The sequence below is a fragment of the Podarcis vaucheri genome, assembly GCF_965113315.1.
Source record: "Podarcis vaucheri genome assembly, chromosome: 5".
In the NCBI taxonomy this organism is placed as follows: domain Eukaryota; kingdom Metazoa; phylum Chordata; class Lepidosauria; order Squamata; family Lacertidae; genus Podarcis; species Podarcis vaucheri.
The window spans coordinates 72908672-72927919 of NC_138763.1; the positions used below are offsets into that span (position 1 = coordinate 72908672).

A 19248-nucleotide genomic window follows, 5' to 3' on the forward strand; every position below is an offset into this window, starting at 1 on the left:
CAGTGCTTATCCCGTTACAGAAGAGTCAACTTGTGTGATATAGGCTATCTCTCCTTCACACAGATGGGCATTTGGCATTAGGCCAGTTGGATGAGACTGTTGGAATGAGTCACGTTCTAGGTGTTCTGCAGCTCGTGGCCCGTGAAATGATTTTGATACGGTGGAGAGCTCTTAAAGGCACAGTGCAGATCTGTTCTGCTCAGAGGTTTATTCTTTGAGCGGCGTCTTTATTGTGCCTGCCTGCCTAATGCTTCTATACACTGACATAGCTTCTGTATAGTAGCTGTCTTGTTGTGCTCTTGAAGTCCAATTTATTCGTGGTAGAGGTTTGCTGGATTCAATCCTCTCTTGTAAAGCCCTGATATATTTCACATCAGTTAGAGCAGGGCTTCCTGCTCCAGAATACCAAGGCAGTAGTCTCCCTATGTCAGGTTATTCAGTATACCCAGGAAGGACTTGGGTCCCTGGCACTCAATCTGTCCAATTCATAGTTTTTTCAGAGCTGTATGAAAGAAAGCAGATGGGATAGTCTCCACTCTGACCACATAATTAATAACCTCCCAGTACTTCCTATAGGAGCCAAAATGACTTCCAGTTATGGGATGGGACCAGCAGCAGGGAAGGGAAGGCAGGAGCAGACAGCCACTTGGAGCTCTCTCTGTCCCTGGGAGCCCCAAGCCCCCTTTCTTGTGCTGAGGCTCTGAGAAGTTTGCTAAAAGATGGTAACACATGACACTCCATCTACAGTGGTACCTCTAGTTATGAACTTAATTCGTTCCGGAGGTCCGTTCTTAACCTGAAACTGTTCTTAACTAGAGGCATGCTTTTGCTAATGGGGCCTCCTGCTTCCGCTGCACCGCCAGCACACGATTTTGGTTCTCATCCTGAGGCAAAGTTTTCAATTCAAGGTAACTCTTTCAAGTTAGTGTGTAACCTGAAGCATTTGTAACCTGAGGCGTTTGTACCTGAGGCACCACTGTATTTACTGAGGTGACACTTGGAGAAGAGTCTCTGTGGATTAAGTACCTCCAAGTTAGGGTTGCCATGCATCCAGCATTTTCCAGACATAGCTGGAATACTGCAGTCGGAAAGCAATGTCTGGGTGGCGGAAACTGCTGAAAAGTCTTGGAAAATCTAGATATGTATGTCAACCTATGTCGGAAGTCTAGATTTTGGCGCATTTCCTTAAAAATAGCTTTACAACTTTGGCCAAAAAAAAGCTCAACGACGTTTGTTTCCGGATTTTCACTTTTCTGAAATATGGCTTCATGTACTACATTCTTATCAAAAGTTGAGGAGGTTCCCACTATTTATGATCTGTACCCTTGGATGAGGGGAGCTGAGCTCCCTCACGTGTCCCACAAGTGAAACACTTTCCTCCTTAGCCTGGTCTAGGAACATAGTCTAGGAAGAGAAGTTCTTTGATGCAATGCAGCAAGGTAAGGTGCATTATGTATTGATGATGATGATGATGATGATGATGATGATGATGATGATGCAAAAATTAAGCATTTGAACATCTGTTTTCCCCCTCCCACTTCAAGGGTGAACAAGGTTGCAATAACTTAACACATGGGATTGTCCCACCAAGTCCCAGATGCTTCTTGGAACTGCATTCTTGCCATTAACATGTTTGCAGAGTTAATGGACTTGATTATTGGCTGCAGACAGATAAAAATGGGACATGCAACTAAATGTTTCACTGTGTCTCTGGTGTGTGTGTCTTATTAGAGGGAATGATGTCTCAGAGCAGCCACTTATCCTGTTTCCCTCAGTTACATTTTGTGGGGCTGATAGGAGATGGACTGAGAGAGTGGCCCAGGGTGTTGTTTTAGGTTAGTGTCGCAGTAGCTGCTGACATCTCCATGCCAGTGTCTGTCTCAGAATAACTGTTTAAAAAAAGAATCCATCTCACATGAGCTCTAACCAGAACATATGAAGATAGTCACTGAGGAGGATAAAAACACATTTTGGGGGAAATGTACCCCTTTTTGTGTGAGGGAGGTTCAGAATAAATGCATTGGGGTTCCCTGAGTATCCTGCAGTTCTCCTTAGTTTGAATGTGGCTTTGTTCTGTTTCTAAAATGATCAGCATGAAGTTACCTGAGTTCCATATTGGAAGGGAAGATTAGGAGGTTCCTCACTAAGAGTGGGGCTTTATAAGATACTTTAAACATTGTAGATCATCACTTAGAAAATAAATACTGTGAGGATTATAAGGTACTTAATTATCCCTCTGGTTATCTACAACATTTAAAGTATATTTGGATGTTTAATTTTTCAGCGAGGCGTTGTGTACATTTGCATGTTTCTAGTGTTGACTCAAGTCATTCTGGCAAGACTACATTGAATTTTCCACTGTTAAGTGCAAACATTGTCAGTCTAAAGACATTTGCAGTGGTAAATACTGTGCAAAAAATGTAAATGCCAGTACAGATTTTGTCTCAGTTTCATGGTGTCTGACATAGGTGTTGAGCTGCAGTAGGGTATGTAAAGAGGCACTAAGAAGTGAATGCCTGTGAAAGAGTTAAGTATGTTTTCATTGTAGGGGAAAGCAATTTTCTTGTTATTCAGAAAGCAAATATTACAGATGTAGGCACTTGCTATTGACATGTTTTCCATTGGCATCACTATCTTTTGTCAAGTTAACAGTTGTAACTAATCAGGCAGGTTGTGATCCAGAGTTTTTACGTGAGCAGTCTTTTTCATTGACTGTGGTCAGGGCAGCTTCAGTGGTGAATATGCCTAAGGATTTGATCCTGACAGTAACGTCAATGAGGAAGTGTTTGTGGGTGCTGTGGCTCATTATATCCCCCCGAAAGCACACACACACACCCTGCAAGAAGCTATAAAACTGCAACTCTGAGTACTCTCACATAGATATGTCTAACTCAGCTCTGGTGATGTTGGGGATTGACCCTGGGACCCTATACATGCAAACCTATGCCAAAAAATGAGTGAAGTTGCGCAAAAGTCATGTTTTGGTCTGCCATCTTGATTCAGAATGGTGGCCAGTGTGCAAAGCATTGACAAAGACCGCCACCCCCACCTCAGGAACTTTTGTGCCAAGTTTGATGGCAATATCTCTAGAGGCGTCCAAACGGACAAGTCACTTTCCAAAATACACAGTAGAATGTTTTATATTGTTTTATGTACACCTCTTCGAGGTTTGTTGGTTTGTTTGTTTTAAGTAGCATATAATTTTTAATAAACACTGTACAAATGCAAAAGACTCTCTCCTGTACAGCTTAAATAAAAAAAAGTTTATGTTTCAAGTCTTGTTCTTATATATTTTCCCCTCTAAGGCCAAAACCAAAAGGGAAATCTGGCCAAATAGGAGATGATCCATTGACCTTACAGTTTAAAAGTGAGAAAAATCTTTGCCGTAAGATGTTCTCTCATCTACTGGTATGACAAAATAAGGACCAAACCCGTATGACATTTGTGACCCCAGTGCTTAGTCTGAACTGCCTGGGGGTTAGAGAACAAATTCTCTTCAAAGCCTGACATTAAGGCCTTTTGTATGAAGCACAATGACTCTGAAATCCAACTCTTCACTTTTGCAGCCAGCCAGGCTGATAATCACTGGTGACCAGAGCAGATTTGCATGTCAAAAAGAAGACTATGTGTATTAACCAAGAGCAGCTTTATCCTTCTGAATATTATTTCTATTCTTATGGTGAACAATGCACTCAAGACCTCATCTGAGTCTGCTACTATTTGTAATGCCTCCCTTCCTCCATGTTAATAGTTAATTTGTAATGGTTTGAGTCTTAACACTCAGATAGGGTAAAGCATGACAAAAGTAATTAAGCTCTTCTCAGAGAATGAGTAGAGTTCATACATTTTGTTAGAAACAAACTAGCTTTAAAATGATGCTAGAGTATGTTTGGATTGGTACAGATATTAAGCTGGCAGAAAGTTCTAGATTTGCAAGGGAACCGATGCTGGCAAGAATGAGACAGAAAACAAACTTTATGAACCACCCATACAGCACTATTTCATTTTGACTGGCTTGTTTTAAAGACTTACACCCTGCTTTATCTTATAAATACTTCAAAGATTCTAATAGCAGATAATGGTAAAACATCAATGCATCAGAATAGATATTGGGTGTGGTTTTTTTAAAAAAAACTAATAGACCAGTAACATAGCAAAAAGGTAACATACCGGGGGGGGGGGGATTAAGAGCAGCTGCTCAACAAATCGAATAATAAAACTACACCCAATAAATGCATATTTAAGCTGAGTTCAGTTAAGACCCAAAGGTTTTGGTTATAGCCTGGTGCCTGAAGGTAGTTCTGCAGCTTCGTGGGCCTCCATGGGTCTTCTGGGTTTTTCACAAAGCAGGTGCTACCAGCAAGAGGACCCTGCAGCCCTTCAGTGGAGGTGTAGTAAGCAGTACCTCGGATGCTGAGCTTGTTTCATCAACTCATGTGCCAAAGCACTGCTCACTCACTTCTCTGCTGGCATCCATTTCCCCATCCCTCTCCAGCACATGGGCATGCACAACAGCTACAAGGATCAAAGTGCAACAGGAGCACCATGATTGACGGCTGCCCGGCTGCCCTGCTTGCCATTTCAAGAAAAACATCCAAGCCCCAACTCAGGCAATGATGGAAGGGAGCCATTCTGGCTGATGTTGACATAGTTTTGCCTATTTAAGAGGTCCCAGAATGCTCTGTGTTTATTTTACATATTTGTTTTATATTGAATATCCCATTCTCCAAAGACATCAGAGCAATGCACTTATGCAGTTTATGGGGGGGGGGGCAAGCCTACTTAACTTCAGCAGCAGAACAGAATCATGGACCTTTGGACATTTACCAGATATAATAAGGTTGTGCTCCTTACAGATTCTTAGCTTTTCTTTTCTAATGTTTAGGGTTTTCTTGAACCGAAGATTCTTGCCAAAACATCCTTCAATTGCATTATCCTTCCTTATGCACTGAAGAAGGGTTTTGTTTTTTACACTAGGATGACAACCTGTGCATAGCAAAGTTTCACAGATTATACAGTGTGTGTTTTGTTTTTTTATGTTTGTGAAGAGAAGTTCAGTGGTGTAGTGGAGCAGGACTGAAGCACAGCAAACACAGTGATACCATCTCCAGAGTAACTATTTGCCAATCTTCTGCATGCCAAATAAATGACATTTTCTCAGAGAGAAACCCACCAAATAAGCTAAGCAGAAGAAGAGGCCGGTTACATTAGAGTACATGGGTAAGGGTTAAAATTCCATTAGCATGTTATAGTCTTAGAAAGGGTATATAGCTTTGGGGGGGTGGCTATGGAGATTGCCAGGAAGAGTAACTGGCACTCCGGAATTTCCTTCAATGGTGTAGTGAAAAATTCCACGGTTAATCGTTCTCAGAACAGGCAGTTATATTACATACAGACACTGCAGAAATAAAATGTTTGCCTGGAATCTTTGGGTAATGTTTCTCATGCAGGAATGCAATCCTTATTTTTATTTTCTCCTTTTAATGAAAAATGTGGTTCTAGAGAGGCACTTCTGCTTACTTAGCACGTGTATTATTATTTTTTTAAATGTTATTTTTTAAACTGTTGTTCTTTCTAGAACACACCAGTGGGAACTCCGATTTTCATAGTGAATGCCACAGATCCAGACCAGGGAGCAGGTGGAAGTGTGCTGTATTCTTTCCAGCCTCCGTCCAACTTCTTTGCCATTGACAGTGGGCGTGGCATTGTGTCAGTCATCCGGGCCCTGGATTACGAAGTTACGCAAGCCTACCAACTTCAGGTCAACGCTACAGTGAGTAGGAGGCTTCCTGCTTCTTTTGTTCTAGAGTCTAGACAAATCTTAAGCATCTGCAGCAAGGAGAATATGTAGATCTTCTATTCACACTACCATTATCTGATGCGCTGGAAGTAGGCCAATGAATTGAAGCAGAATCCTGAAAAGACAGAGGTGTTATGTGTCCCAAGTTCTCAGGTGTGAGAGGCGGGGCTGCAGGCTGCACTCCCCCTGGAAGGAGCAAGTTCGCAGCTTGGGGTGCTCCTGGGTTTTACCCTGTCACTGGAGACGTAGGCCACTGCAGTGGCTTTGAGTGATTTTCCCCAGCTCCAGCCCTTTTGAACAGAAATGGCTTGGCCACTGCACTCCATGCTCTAGTAACTCCCAGACTACATTATTGCAGTGTGCTCCACATACGGCTGCCATTGAAGATGACTTGCAAACTGCAGTTGGCCCAAAATTGCAGCAGTCGGATTACTAGCTGGAGTTCTGTTTAGATTTCGCTTAAACCCCGATCTGAAAACTGTAGCACTGATTGCCAGTTTCTTTCTGGGCCCAATTCAAGGTGCTCATGTTCATGTATAAAGCCCTGAATGACTCAGGTCCCAAATACCTGAAAGACCACTTCCTTGCCTACAGACCCCCTCTGGTGTTAAGATTGGCAAAAGGGGCCTCTTGGTTGTTCTACCACCATCAGAAGCTCAGGGGCGTGAGAGGGTCTTCTCTGTGGCAGCCCCGAAATTGTGGAACTCTCTCCCTACTGAAATGTTATATCACCTCCAGCAAATGCTGAATACACATGTCTGTGGCCTGTCTTTTGATACCATATAGACCCACTTTGTTTTTGAGATTGTAAATTGTTTTAAATGATTTTTAACATTGTGTTTTAATTGTTGTAACCTGCCCTGGGGCCATAGGGTGAAGGGTGGGTAAATTGTAATTGTAATAAATATGGCAGCTTTTAGGTTCATTTCTACAGTTAGAATTTTGCTGTAGGAGACAGCACTGAAAAGATGTTAAAAGGAAATGGTTTCCATTGTTTTCTATTTAATTCTCTTTCAATATTTTCCCTCTCTTCATTTTTAAGGACCAAGATAAAACCAAACCACTTTCTACTTTGGCCAATCTAGCGATCACCATCACAGATGTGCAAGATATGGACCCAATCTTCATCAACCTGCCATACAGTACGAACATCTATGAGAACTCTCCTCCGGTAAGAGCTTTAGATCGGCATCTTGTTAAGGATTAAGAGAGCTATTGAGAATGTCTCCCACATAATCCCAATTGAATCTTCTTTTGTCTGCAGTTTTGTTGTATTAAGAAGTGGAAGTGGGAACTGGAACAGAGAGGAGAGGAAGCAGATATCAGAACAAGGCAAACTAGGTGCAATACTTTCAAAAATGGGAGGGGACATCTTTTGTTATTTTTTTACGTCTGATTTGAACATAGATTTGCAGGGTACTGGAATACAGTACAGGACTACAAAATTGTTAAAGGGGGAATACAGGAGAGAGAGTGATTTATCCATTCCGGATGGGACTCTGTTAGGGAGAACCCACTGTGAAACAAGTGGCTCAGTTGTTGATATGTGCAAAGTAATTATTTTTGTTAGTATTCACTTCTGAATAATGCAGAAACATTTGTTCACTATCCAAACATGTACCAACTTAGAACTGTGAAAGCTAGAAGAAGGTACCACAGCTGCTGATGTTGTAAATATAAGCGATTCCGGACCTCTTACAGAAAATTATTACTTTCCTTCCTTAAGAAAGGGTGTGTTAAATATTGGACCAATAAAGCACTTGATCTTAACTTAAAAGGCTGATAAGTAGCTGGAGAAGAGGGAAGTCACTGATTAATACAGATGGTTGTAGGAACTGCACACACATCGTTCCAGATTTTATATTAAAGCTTTCCTTCACATGAGACAATATAAGCAGTAGAGGAGGCGGAAAGAAATCCTGCCTAGTACATTAATAACAAGAAGGAAAGAAGAATGATATGGTATTACAGAAATGGAAATCCCCACTAGCATCTAAGATTATGTACTGGATCACCTTCACTGCATGACCTTGTGCCTGTAGAAGGAATATCTCTCAAATTAAATGACAATATAGCAGTGTCTGGAACTAAATGGTCCTTTTCTATTGACACTTTCGGTAACATACATAACAATTAATGTCAAGTAGCAGACTTTTTTACACAGGACATTGTAGTGGGGCAGGGGGAGCCCTGGAGAGGATTTGTGTCTAACGTGAAATACAAATATTTCTTAAGAATACAGTCTTCGTTTATAAGAGACCTTAATTTGGCTTTCCCCCTATCTAATTTGACTCAAATAGCAGTCTAAAGCAGAGAAAGCCAACTCCCATCAACTGCAGCCAGAGTCAGGGGTCAGGGGAGTTATACTCCAACGACATCAAGTGGGGGGTCACTTTGCTAGCCCTAGTCCAAAGGAATTAATGTGAAAATAAGAATTCTGACCCAGTGCATTTCTTCTTAGGGTATAGTGAGTTTATACTGTCTGATTTCCACATCATGTTCTCTGTTGTCATTTGGAGTCTGTTAAACAGGTAAATGTTCAGAGAAGGTCCTCTATATGACTGATGGATCGAGGATGTACAATGACATGTATTTTTCCTCTAGGGAACTGTTTGGGAAGTCAATAGAGAGAGCACAGAGGAACATAAAATTGCTTGTGCATGCTGACATTTGCCTCTGTTGTTCTCAGCCTGACAAAAAAAAACTCACGTCAAAACAACAGCATTGAATTATTATTCTTATCTATCTTCCCTCTCAATATTCTTTGAATGCTTTCATATCTCCAAGGGATTTGCTTGTATCTCCGGCCAATACTTTCTGCAACCTAATTGGCTCAGTGCTTCTGAGAACAGTGGACAGATGTAAAACATATCCAGAAACACTAATGAATAATTTTCACTCAAATTATGAGGCTTTATTGGTTCCCTTCATCTAGAAATAATCAGTGGGAGGGTGCTTGCTTTCTTTTTTAAGCAGCAATGAAATAGCTTGCAGAGAATTTTTATCCAGACCGCTTTTCACATTGTAGTCTCAATACATACTACATGAGCATAAGTTTTTTAGGCTTACAAGTGCAATAGAAATGTCTAAAACCACTATCCTGACCTACTACATTACGTGTGTTGTATAGAGAACTTGCCATGGTGAAGTGCATGCAGTATACGTATATACCAACATTGAATTTGGATGATGCACGTTGTCATAAATGGATTTTCCTAGTATGCTTGGGCAGAGCCACACTCCTGACTCCATCATAACCACAGTTTACCTGGGTGGTAGTGAATCAGGGAAGGGCCATAGGTTGGTGGGAGAGCATCTATTTTGCCTTCAGAAGGTCCCATGTCCGGTCTCTGGCATCTTCAGGTGGGGCTGGGAGAGATACCTGCCTGAAAACCTGGGGAGGTGCTGGCAGTCAGTCTAGACACTACTGAGCTACGTGGGCCAATGGTCTGATAGAAGGCAGCTTGTTAAGTACAGTAGCACCTCGCCTTACATTACCCTCGGGTAACATAAACTTCAGGTTGTGAAAGCGGCAAACCCGCAGAAGCGGTCCTCCAGTTGCGAAAACCTCAGGATCCGTCTGGACCTCCAGAACAGATCCCGTTCGCAACCGGAGGTACCACTGTACCAATCTGATGCTCCAGCAGGTGTATTCACATAGCCCCAATCTTGCCACCACCATGCCTACTGCTGCTGGTGGTGTAAGCAGGGTGGTTCAATGGCTCTTTACTGACACATTGGTTGCTTCTGGTTTCTGATGCTAAAATCTGAAGGTCTGCGTCCCTTGTTCTGTGTTAATATGGTTATCTGCTCTTGTTGCACATGCAGGCCTCTCATACATGAAAGGTGCTCCTTCTTATGCTGATTTAATAAGCTGAACAAAGGTCAGGAAAGGACTCCAGCAATTGTTCTTGGTCTGTCTACTTACATTTCTCTCTCTGTTTATCAGTGGTGCGCAGCGTGCCTGATTTTTTTTCTATCTCTGTATCAAGCAGGAGCGCCTAATCTAAAACTTTATACATTACCTAATAAAATCCTCCTTTTTGGGATTATTGCATCAAATTTTAATTTCCTCACTCGAGTAACAGCATGTCACCCAGCCTGTCACTGAAGAGCCGACAGAAGGAAAAGAACTGGATAAACTGCAGCAAATTACTGCAAGCAGATTCCTATCAGCCCTTTGACTGGAATTAAGGAGTGCGAAATAGGATTTCTTGCCTCTGGAATCTGCTGTGGCGGCTTTCTTCAGCACCCTTCTCTTCCCCTCCCCACCCCCAGCTCCTCCTCCTGCGATATGGGGTTCCAGTTTGCCTTTTAAGTCCTTAATCCTATAATAGAAGAAAGGAAGGAAGGAATGCTATAGTTTCATTTTTATAGAACAAGTATATTGTGGTGTAACACAAAAACACTTTTCATGTGCCCTTGGTGACCCCTTTCCCCCCTAAACATGATATAACAGACAGGAAAGTGGGGGGGGGGAGACATTGCAAGCGATTTATCTGCCTGTGCCTTCTTTCTTAAAATGTGAGATATTCTGAGGGCTATACAACTCCGATTCTGCTTGTGTAAACCCAATGCATGCATGTGCACGTACACAGTGTCCAAGCAAATAAAGGGGAAATTGATTGATTGATTAACAGAATTTATATACTGCTCAGTTGTAAGAAAGCCCCTTGAGCAGTTTATAAAAGAATAAAATAAAACATTAAAGTTACTAATTTTAAAAAAAGTTAAAAACAGCTATTTTAAAATATTAAAAGGAAAGTTAAAAGCAACGGTAGCTAAAAACTAATAAAGTACATGTAGCTTCTGCATGTCTGGGTAGACTTGCCTAAACAAAATGTTTTAAGCAGGTGCCAGAAAGTGTACAGCGAAGGTGCCTGCACAATGCTAATAGGCAGGAGTGTAGGTGCTGCTACACAAAAAGATCGATTCATTACGAGTGTAGAATGAGTTATTATGTGGCACTTGTAACAGTTCCCATTCTGCAGATTGAGGCAGCTGAGTGATCCTATTTAGGGTAAGGCGACCCCATAAGAAAACTGGTCGCAAGCTGTTAAGGTGGTTTAGAGTAGTAACACCTTCATAGTAACACCTTAAACCAGCATTGCCCTGTAGGTTATCCTTAGTGACAGCGGCACAACTCTGCATTGTAGCACAGGAGTGTTGACAATCAATGGACAGCATCAATTCCATTAGGAAGGCACTGGTTTCCTTTTACAACTCGGTGGTTCCTGTTTCAATGAAAAGCCAACCAGTTAAGCAATTGTTCCCTTGCAAAATTTTGAGTCCACAACTGAAAGCGCCCTCATTTTGCTGTCCCAGGACTTTAATCTGCATGGGGAAAAGCTGGGGGCCCGGTTTATATATACACCCTTAAATATTTTGTGATCACGGTGGGTGATGTGTTTTAATTCTGGCCTCGTAGCTACCCCTATAACAAATAGATAACATCTTCCTCCAGGTCCTCATTTAAGAAAGAACATCATGTTAAAGAAACAGAGTTGATTTGTGCTGTCACTGCCCCAGAGACTCAGTGTGTCTTGGTTAATTCCTCCTTATAATATTTAAGTCTACCTGTGAGTGTTTTATTAGAAGCTCAACATTTTATTAAAGGGGATCTATAATACATCCTCCCCTTTCACTGGAAAAGGAAGATGGTGAAGAATATTCATATTCTTTTTAAAAGCAGATGTGTATTATTTTAGCAGAAGAGTTTGGTAGGTTCCACAATGTCTCCCTTTCATTTATGCCTTGTGAGGGAAGGGTTTTCCTGTGTTCCTGTTCAAAACTATTGTTATCTGCCACTCTTCTGCATAGCCACTTGCTCTGCTGAGCAGCAGGTAAGCGGCAGATGATGATATACAGAATATCCTCAGAAAAATAATTGTAATGACCGGGGTTCCCTTTTGTTTTCAAAAGCAAACCTGAATACAGATAAGACCTGGAGAAACCAAGGGTTGCTTCATATTAAGATGAAGTCCTGATGGACATTGTGCGAGTTGCCTACCAATCTACTTTTGACACTTCCAGGTGTCCAGGTGTAAATGAGAACGGTATGCATGAACTTATTATTCCCTCTTTGGGAGCACAAATAAGATCCCAGTGCGGCATTCCCTTATTTAGAAGGAAGCCCCTTTGAACTCAATGGGATTTGCTTCTGAGGAGTCATGCACAGGATCACACGCTTCCTTGATATATGAGTACAGTATATGTACCCTGTGTCGATGACCTTGGATTCAACACAAAGGTCATTCAGAGAGGAAAGCCCTTCCTCCTTTACAATGCGAACCAAGAGTACTAAGCTATTTCTGCCTGTGATCATAACACATGGAGGCCACAAAAGGTTTGGCTTGTTAGGGTAAAGCTGCCCCATAAATATTTACAAACCATTTGCTATTCCTGCGCCATCACTAAACCCACCCTGCTCAGCAGCTGCCTTCCTTTTGAAATGTGCCGCACGGTTTGTGACACTTACCATTCTAAGCTATGCTCTCTCTTTTGACAAGTGATGAGTGAACTGTCAGATAGGCCATGGTTTCACCCAGCGCTTTTGGAATGTAGGAGCACTTCAGTTTACAAATGAGATGCCAGAACTTCATGTCTCTCCCGTGGGAATTACAAATTAAAGGGTAGCACGTTGGGGATGGGATCACTAAATCTTGTGTTATGCAGAATTATTTTTTTTCCCTGCATATTAGTTTCTTCACTGCCATTTTCAAATCTTTATGCAGACTCAAATTCTTTCCAGCTGGTTGAAAATTTGGGGTCATTGCAAGATGTCCTTAAGCCCAAATCGCTCCCCATTGAAATCAGTCGTAGATTATATAGAACTGGGAGTGCGTAGAAGCATTAAACTATTGAAAGCAAGAAGGTTCTTCAGGTGTATTCAAAGATAAATGAGGGTCTAAATCATCCTCATGCTTGAATATCTCCAAACAAGATATTTGAAAATATCATAAAGGTAACCACAACTTAAGAGAATAAACTCATTTTGGGGGAAAGCCCTTATATTCAAAGTCTAAAGACCATTTGCTGTAGAAATTTAATATTTGCTTTTTATGGTAAATGGAATCCTTTTGTTAGTAAGGAACTTACTGCCCCACCAACAAAACTTGGATTTTCAATATTTTGAGATATAAAGCTGCTGATATGATAACAGATAGGTAATACAAATAGATAATTATTGTTTGTATAATTTCATAGTATAACATCTGATCTTGATTGTGTGAATCTTCTAACGGTTTTCTTATTTAATTTTTTTAAAGAAGATATGGACCATTTAATCAAAATTTAAGAATATCTAAGCAATATACATAAGATGGTGTATAATATTTATCAAAAATAGATCAAATCAAAGTTTAAAAGACGTATACATAATCAAATAATGATAAATACAGGAGAAATCAAACGTTTGTTCCTATAAATTATTGGTTACTTAAAAAAACAGGATACAGTGTACACATTGAAATCCATTCATGTGCAGACACATACTATTCCCATCAAACGTAGAGAGCTGTGTCTTAACTGGCAGATTGGTTGGCTTCCAGGAAGAGAGTAATTGACAGCAGGACTCTGCAGCCAGCCCCACCCCCCCACCCCTGCTTCCCTGCTACTCAGGTGTTGCCTGCCAGTCTGCTGAGCACAGAGGGGAGATCATGAAGAGAAGAGGTCACCCAAGGAGAGGTCAACTCAGCAGCAGTAAAAACAAGACTGTAGAAGGGGAGGCGTTCGGAAACAGGGCGCTGGAAGAGGCTAACTGAAGTCCTACATGCTAGAAGTTCCCTACTCTTGCTACAAAGAAATGCAACTGCCTGAATCTATCCTAAGTCATGAGTACCATGTTCGCTTTTCATTTAGCAGAATATATCCATGATCATGTCAGAGGTCTAGTGCTTTCTCAAGTCTTTCATCTTACATGACATGTAGCAGCTGCTACTATTCAGGGTGCATTTATAAGAATTTGTCATGAAACCAGTACATTAAAATGAAATAATCTTACGATGAGTATCTCGCATCAAAAGTAAGCACGAGGATTGAGTAATTGTGATCTTTTGGAACATTTGCTGTTTGCTTAAAGGTAAAGGTAAAGGTACCCCTGCCCGAACGGGCCAGTCTTGCCAGACTCTGGGGTTTGTGCGCCCATCTCACATCTATTGGCCGGGGGCCAGCGCTGTCCGGAGACACTTCCGGGTCACGTGGCCAGCGTGACAACGCTGCTCTGGCGAGCCAGAGCCGCACACGGAACGCCGTTTACCTTCCCGCTGGTAAGCGGTACCTATTTATCTACTTGCCCCCGGGGGTGCTTTCGAACTGCTAGGTTGGCAGGCGCTGGGACCGAGCAGCGGGAGCGCACCCCGCCGCGGGGATTCGAACCGCCGACCTTTCGATCGGCAAGCCCTAGGCGCTGAGGCTTTAGCCCACAGCGCCACCCGCGTCCCTCAAAGTGGCAAATGATTCCACAGAGAACTAATTGCTTTTGCAAAGCAGCCAAGCCTTGGACTGGGGGATTCCAATGCCTTTGAATGTCAGTATATAAACTTACCGTATTTTTCGCCCTCTAGGACGCACTGGCCCATAGGACGCTCCTAGTTTTCAGGGGGGGGGAAATCAAGGAAAAAAATATGATTCCCCCCCCCCGCAGCTCTGGGAGCAGCAGACAGGCTGCACGCAGCCTGTGCACTACTCCAAGACCTTCTTCCTGCTTTTGCGGGAGGTGGGGGATTTCCCCCACCTCCCGCAAAAGCCCACAGGAGGGAGAAGGGACTGAAACGGCCAGTCAGTCCCTTCTCCCTCCTTGGGGAAAGCCCCCAAGAGCTGCACACTCTTTAAAGGCTGCGAGGCTCCTACGGGCTTTTCTATGAGGTGGGGGAATTCCCCCACCTCCTAGAAAAGCCAGCAAAGCCGCGCAGCCGCTTTAAAGAGCGCACGGCTTTTGCCTGCTTTTGCGGGAGGTGGGGGAATTCCCCCATCTCCCGCAAAAGCCCACAGGAGGGAGAAGGGATGGACTCTGCCAGTCAGTCCCTTCTCCCTCCTTGGGGAAAAGCCTGCTTTCTCCCACCGCCAGCCTCCAAGCCGGGTTGGAGAGTAGCGGGAAGGCGTCGCGCGCCTTCCCGCTGCCCCCCATCCTCTGGGGCTGGCGATGGGGGAAGCACTGCTTTCCCCCACCACCAGCCTCAAAGAGCAGACTCTCCTGGCTTCAGCGGAAGCAATGCAAAGCCTCCGGAGCGCAGGCTTCAGAGGCTTCGTGTTGCTATCGCTGAAGCCAAGGAGCCTGCATTCGCCCCATAAGACGCACCCACATTTCCCCTTCATTTTTGGAGGGGAAAAAGTGCGTCTTATAGGGCGAAAAATACGGTAGTTCATGACAGTGTTCTGAAGGCTATTGTGGCTAAACTGAGTAGTTAGCTATAGAGGGGCTATCCAGAACTGAGTGCTGTATATGACGGCACTAAACATTTTGCTTAAAAATAGCTTTTAAAAACTGAGGAAGATGGTGGAAATGGTTTGTGGATGCAAATATGAGGAGCTGCCTTATACAGAAATAGCTGATGATTGGTCCAACTGCTCAAGTAGGCTGTACTTGGCAATGGATGTCAAAGATCCTAGGAAAATGGTTTCTCAGACTTGCTACCTGAGGTGCTGTAGCTGGAGATGGCAGGAACTGAATGGAGGAATTCATGCATTTAAAGGAATGTACTCTGCTGTTGATCTACGTTAAATTTTGACTAAACTAGCTTGCCAGACTAAGGAGTGATGGTAAATGTAAGTGACCTGTAGCCTCTTTAGCTGTATTTACTGGTTTGGAAAACATAATCATTGTTGATGATTTAGACACTCTCCCTTCCGTTAGTAGCATGGCTGTAGCACAGTATTTTATTCAAAGGTCAGTTACCAAGGATTTATAGTTAATGTCTTCAGATTAATGTGAACACATTCGTAAAGTGTCTTTTGAAATGCCTGGAATACAGTCTTATGGCTTCAAAGAACTTTCAGCACAACATTTTGAAAAATAGTTTTCTGTATCTATAGTATTGAAGGAGCCCAATATGAAACTGTAGGTTTCAATAGCACTTACAAAATGGATTTGTTTTGTTGCTGCTAGTGAGTAACCGTCACCTCTCTGTTTGTGTTAGATTTATTCATGGCAATGCATGGTTAAGGACTGTCAAAAGTGCTCATATAGATTTTTTAAAAATACCTTTTTAACACATTTGTTTTTTCATATGCAAGCCTGCGTATATACATGTATAAAATACAAAGTGTGTGTTGTGTGTGTTAGAGATGCTACTAATGTGCTGACCAAAATATGGTTATTCTTCAGATCTTGCATATCTGCCTCAAAAAACATACCAAAATATATATAGAATTTCATTTTAAGGATAAAATACCTTTAGAAATGCATATTTTGTGAGAAAATGTGTTTGAAAATGCCTGCGTTTGAATGCAGATTTTCTGCCTATAACAGACATAACTGAGCTGTATCTTTCTCATTTGTCAGGAAAATTGTTAGACTTCAGGTGTATTTATATTTGTCTATTAGAAGTAGCTATTTCTGTAGATTGCACCAATTTACACAATGCCAAGATTAAAAAAACAAAGTACTTATGAAGAAAAATGGGGCTAATAGGGTATTTGGATAAGAGATAGAAGTGAAGCAACTCTGTCTGACCTTCGGCCTTCATCTGATGAATTACAATGTTAGTTTGCTGCTGCCAAGGCAGATGTGTGTTCTTGCTGTCTCATTAGACTGCAAATGCCACTGTTGGCATTTTTTTTTTCCTGAGGGCAAAATGGACACCTCTTTTCCCTGGGTCTCAATAAACAAAGGAAAGCAGAACAGCCTAAAGCCATAAAATATGTTCACACTACATTAATTATTATTATGTGTGTAAATATGGGCATTTGTTGAGTAACCATGACCTTAGGAGAAAATTCATAGCTTTTATGCTGAAAGATGTAGAGGCTAAGGGGAAAAGAAGGCTCTAGTTCAGTAACTCTGATCTGTAGATGGAGGGTATTCTTGCCTACACATGCCTCCATGTAAGTGCAGCCTTCCCTGTTCCCTTACCCATTGTGGACAGTTTCCCTATTATACATCCAGAGCTGCCTTTTGATGTAGGTGGTTGGTTGGAGCTCCATAACCATTACAGAGGCCTGTATGAAGTTTCATTCTGATCCTAGCCATATGAATGAAGACTATCTTGAGTAGTATGCAACACACCATAGCTGAAGGCTTAAAACCAGGGGTTCTGGGTTTGAATCATAATTCTCCTTCTCTGTGCACCCTTTGACTGACCTTTTCACCCAGACTTTGCCAACCTGGTACCAATCTGGGGCTGAAGAGAGTTGTAGTCCAAAACATATGGAAGGCACCAGGTTGTTCAAGGCAGCTCTAACCAATATCCTACTCCTTAGGAAGAAATGGAGACTGGCTGTTCAAAGTGAGGAATTTCAGATGTACTTGCAGTTGACTTTTGTTGTCCATTTTATTGAAGGAGTGTAACTTTTCAATGGAGACAGGAGGTGGCAGCAGGGGAAAAAAAGGACCAGGAAGTATTGGTTACTTACTTGACAGAGCTGCTTCATTCAAAGAATAATGGAGAAACTAATTTTAGTTTGGGGAAGAGGGTATAGGAGTATCTCTCCAAGTTGTACATGATTGGCAATAGTAGAAAATGATTACCGTGCAAAATTTGATGTGTGGAACTACAAGCTTAGACAGTTATTATTGAGCAACTCATCATAGTAAAATAAACAACTCACTGTTCTTTTCAGAAGCAGCAAAAAACGAGGTAGAGTCCATAAGTTGCTTGTGCATTTTAGATCTGTACCTGCCTCCCATGGCCTCTGTTTGGGATGTCTTTGTTTCAGCTCCCAGGAGTAAGTGACCCAAATCAGAAGCAAAGCTCTGTCACTAATAGCCACATTCACCTTGGTGACCTAACTTCAGCTCCAGCACCTTGGACTCATGATAAGTGACAAAGGAAATGGTGTTGGAGCATCCACGTACACTTTTAAAAACAAAAGACACCATTCAATTCCTCTCACGCCTGCCCACAAGAACATGGATGCCCCATGGGTCATGTTCGGTTAGTGTCATTTTGAGGGTTGCAGGTCAAGACACAGGTTTAGTGTAGGAGTGGAAGACTTGGAAATTAAAAGGCTACCATTAGCTGCGGGAGTTTGCTCTGGATATCCAGCAAGATGCTTTTTGTAGTCCTTGAGCACCTCGCAAATAGCTCATGATTAAATTAAGTAAGATAAGCAATTTCAGCATCTACTGCTGACTTGCCCATGCTCTCTTTAGACAAGCTGGGCTTGCCATTGGAGCCGTTCAGAAGGACTATTTAGCATGTTTGAAGTTAGGAATTATGAAACAAATTGCAAGGGTATGCAGTGGGGAACTGCCCAGTGAGGATGATAAATGATACGGAAACAAATTCCACAGTGCCTGCAAAACTGGAATCCTCTTTTTTTCCCTCTTTCCTTTGTGGTCCACAGGGTACAACTGTGCGTATGATAACAGCAATCGACCAGGACAAGGGACGTCCCAGAGGTATTGGCTACACAATTGTGTCAGGTGAGTCCATAAGGAGTTCTTGTAGAACAAGCATGATTGCAAAGTTAGAGGAATTGGCCAGGTGACAATCTTCCTGGCACTCAGTCCAAGCTATAAAGTATTAGACTTTCACAGTAGAACATTAAATACAATTCCTCTCTTCATAACATCTATTGATAAACCATATCATTTTTGCATGCAACCTCTTCTACAATCCCATTTTAAGACGTTCTGTAAGTCTATTCTTAAAAAAAGTTTATATATTTGTAGAACACACACAAGTCAATAAAAACAACATCTAAACAGATATTGACATATAATCAAACAGGAAAAGAACTCTAAGACTCACAGTATCTTGAAAAGTTCTGAATTTTAAAATAAAAGATTGTATTTACAAAAATTAATATAAGGAGACCAATTACTGATAAAACAATCCCATTTTTTGCCTGTTTTCCACCATATTCTTTACTCTTATGGTGTGAATTAATTAACCATATATCAGTAATTGTGTCTGTATTATGTTTTGACAAACATAATGTTAGACTAGAGATCAATCTGTGAAGAAGTGGAATATTTTAATTTTTATCTGTGCCTGAACTGAGCTTCAGGAATCGGGATGTTGTTTTCAGATGTCTGTCTGTTATCCCTGGCTAGAGCTGTTAAGCTGTTGTTTTGCCATTAATGACTCTCAACATTTATGTTTTTACAACTTTCTTTTCACTATTCTGTAACAAACAAAGAATATTCAAAGTATCTGAACTGAATTTGGAAATCTCCTAGAACAATACACAGGAACTTAATAAAATTGTGTCTGAAGAAGAAATAGGGGGTTGGAATAAATAAAATAAAATAAAGTATTCATCATGTTGTCTCAAAAAATATGCCA

General features: G+C 41.7%; 1 protein-coding gene across 1 annotated transcript in view; it reads left to right on the forward strand.

Moving 5' to 3' along the window:
• CDH23 (cadherin related 23) overlaps window positions 1-19248 on the forward strand; it is a 402434-nt gene that overhangs the window by 144641 nt on the left and 238545 nt on the right. Inside the window, exons 7-9 of the mRNA XM_082222023.1 lie at window positions 5579-5773; window positions 6843-6971; window positions 18305-18383. Coding sequence (XP_082078149.1) covers window positions 5579-5773; window positions 6843-6971; window positions 18305-18383 — 403 coding nt within the window. The remainder of the gene's footprint in view (window positions 1-5578; window positions 5774-6842; window positions 6972-18304; window positions 18384-19248) is intronic.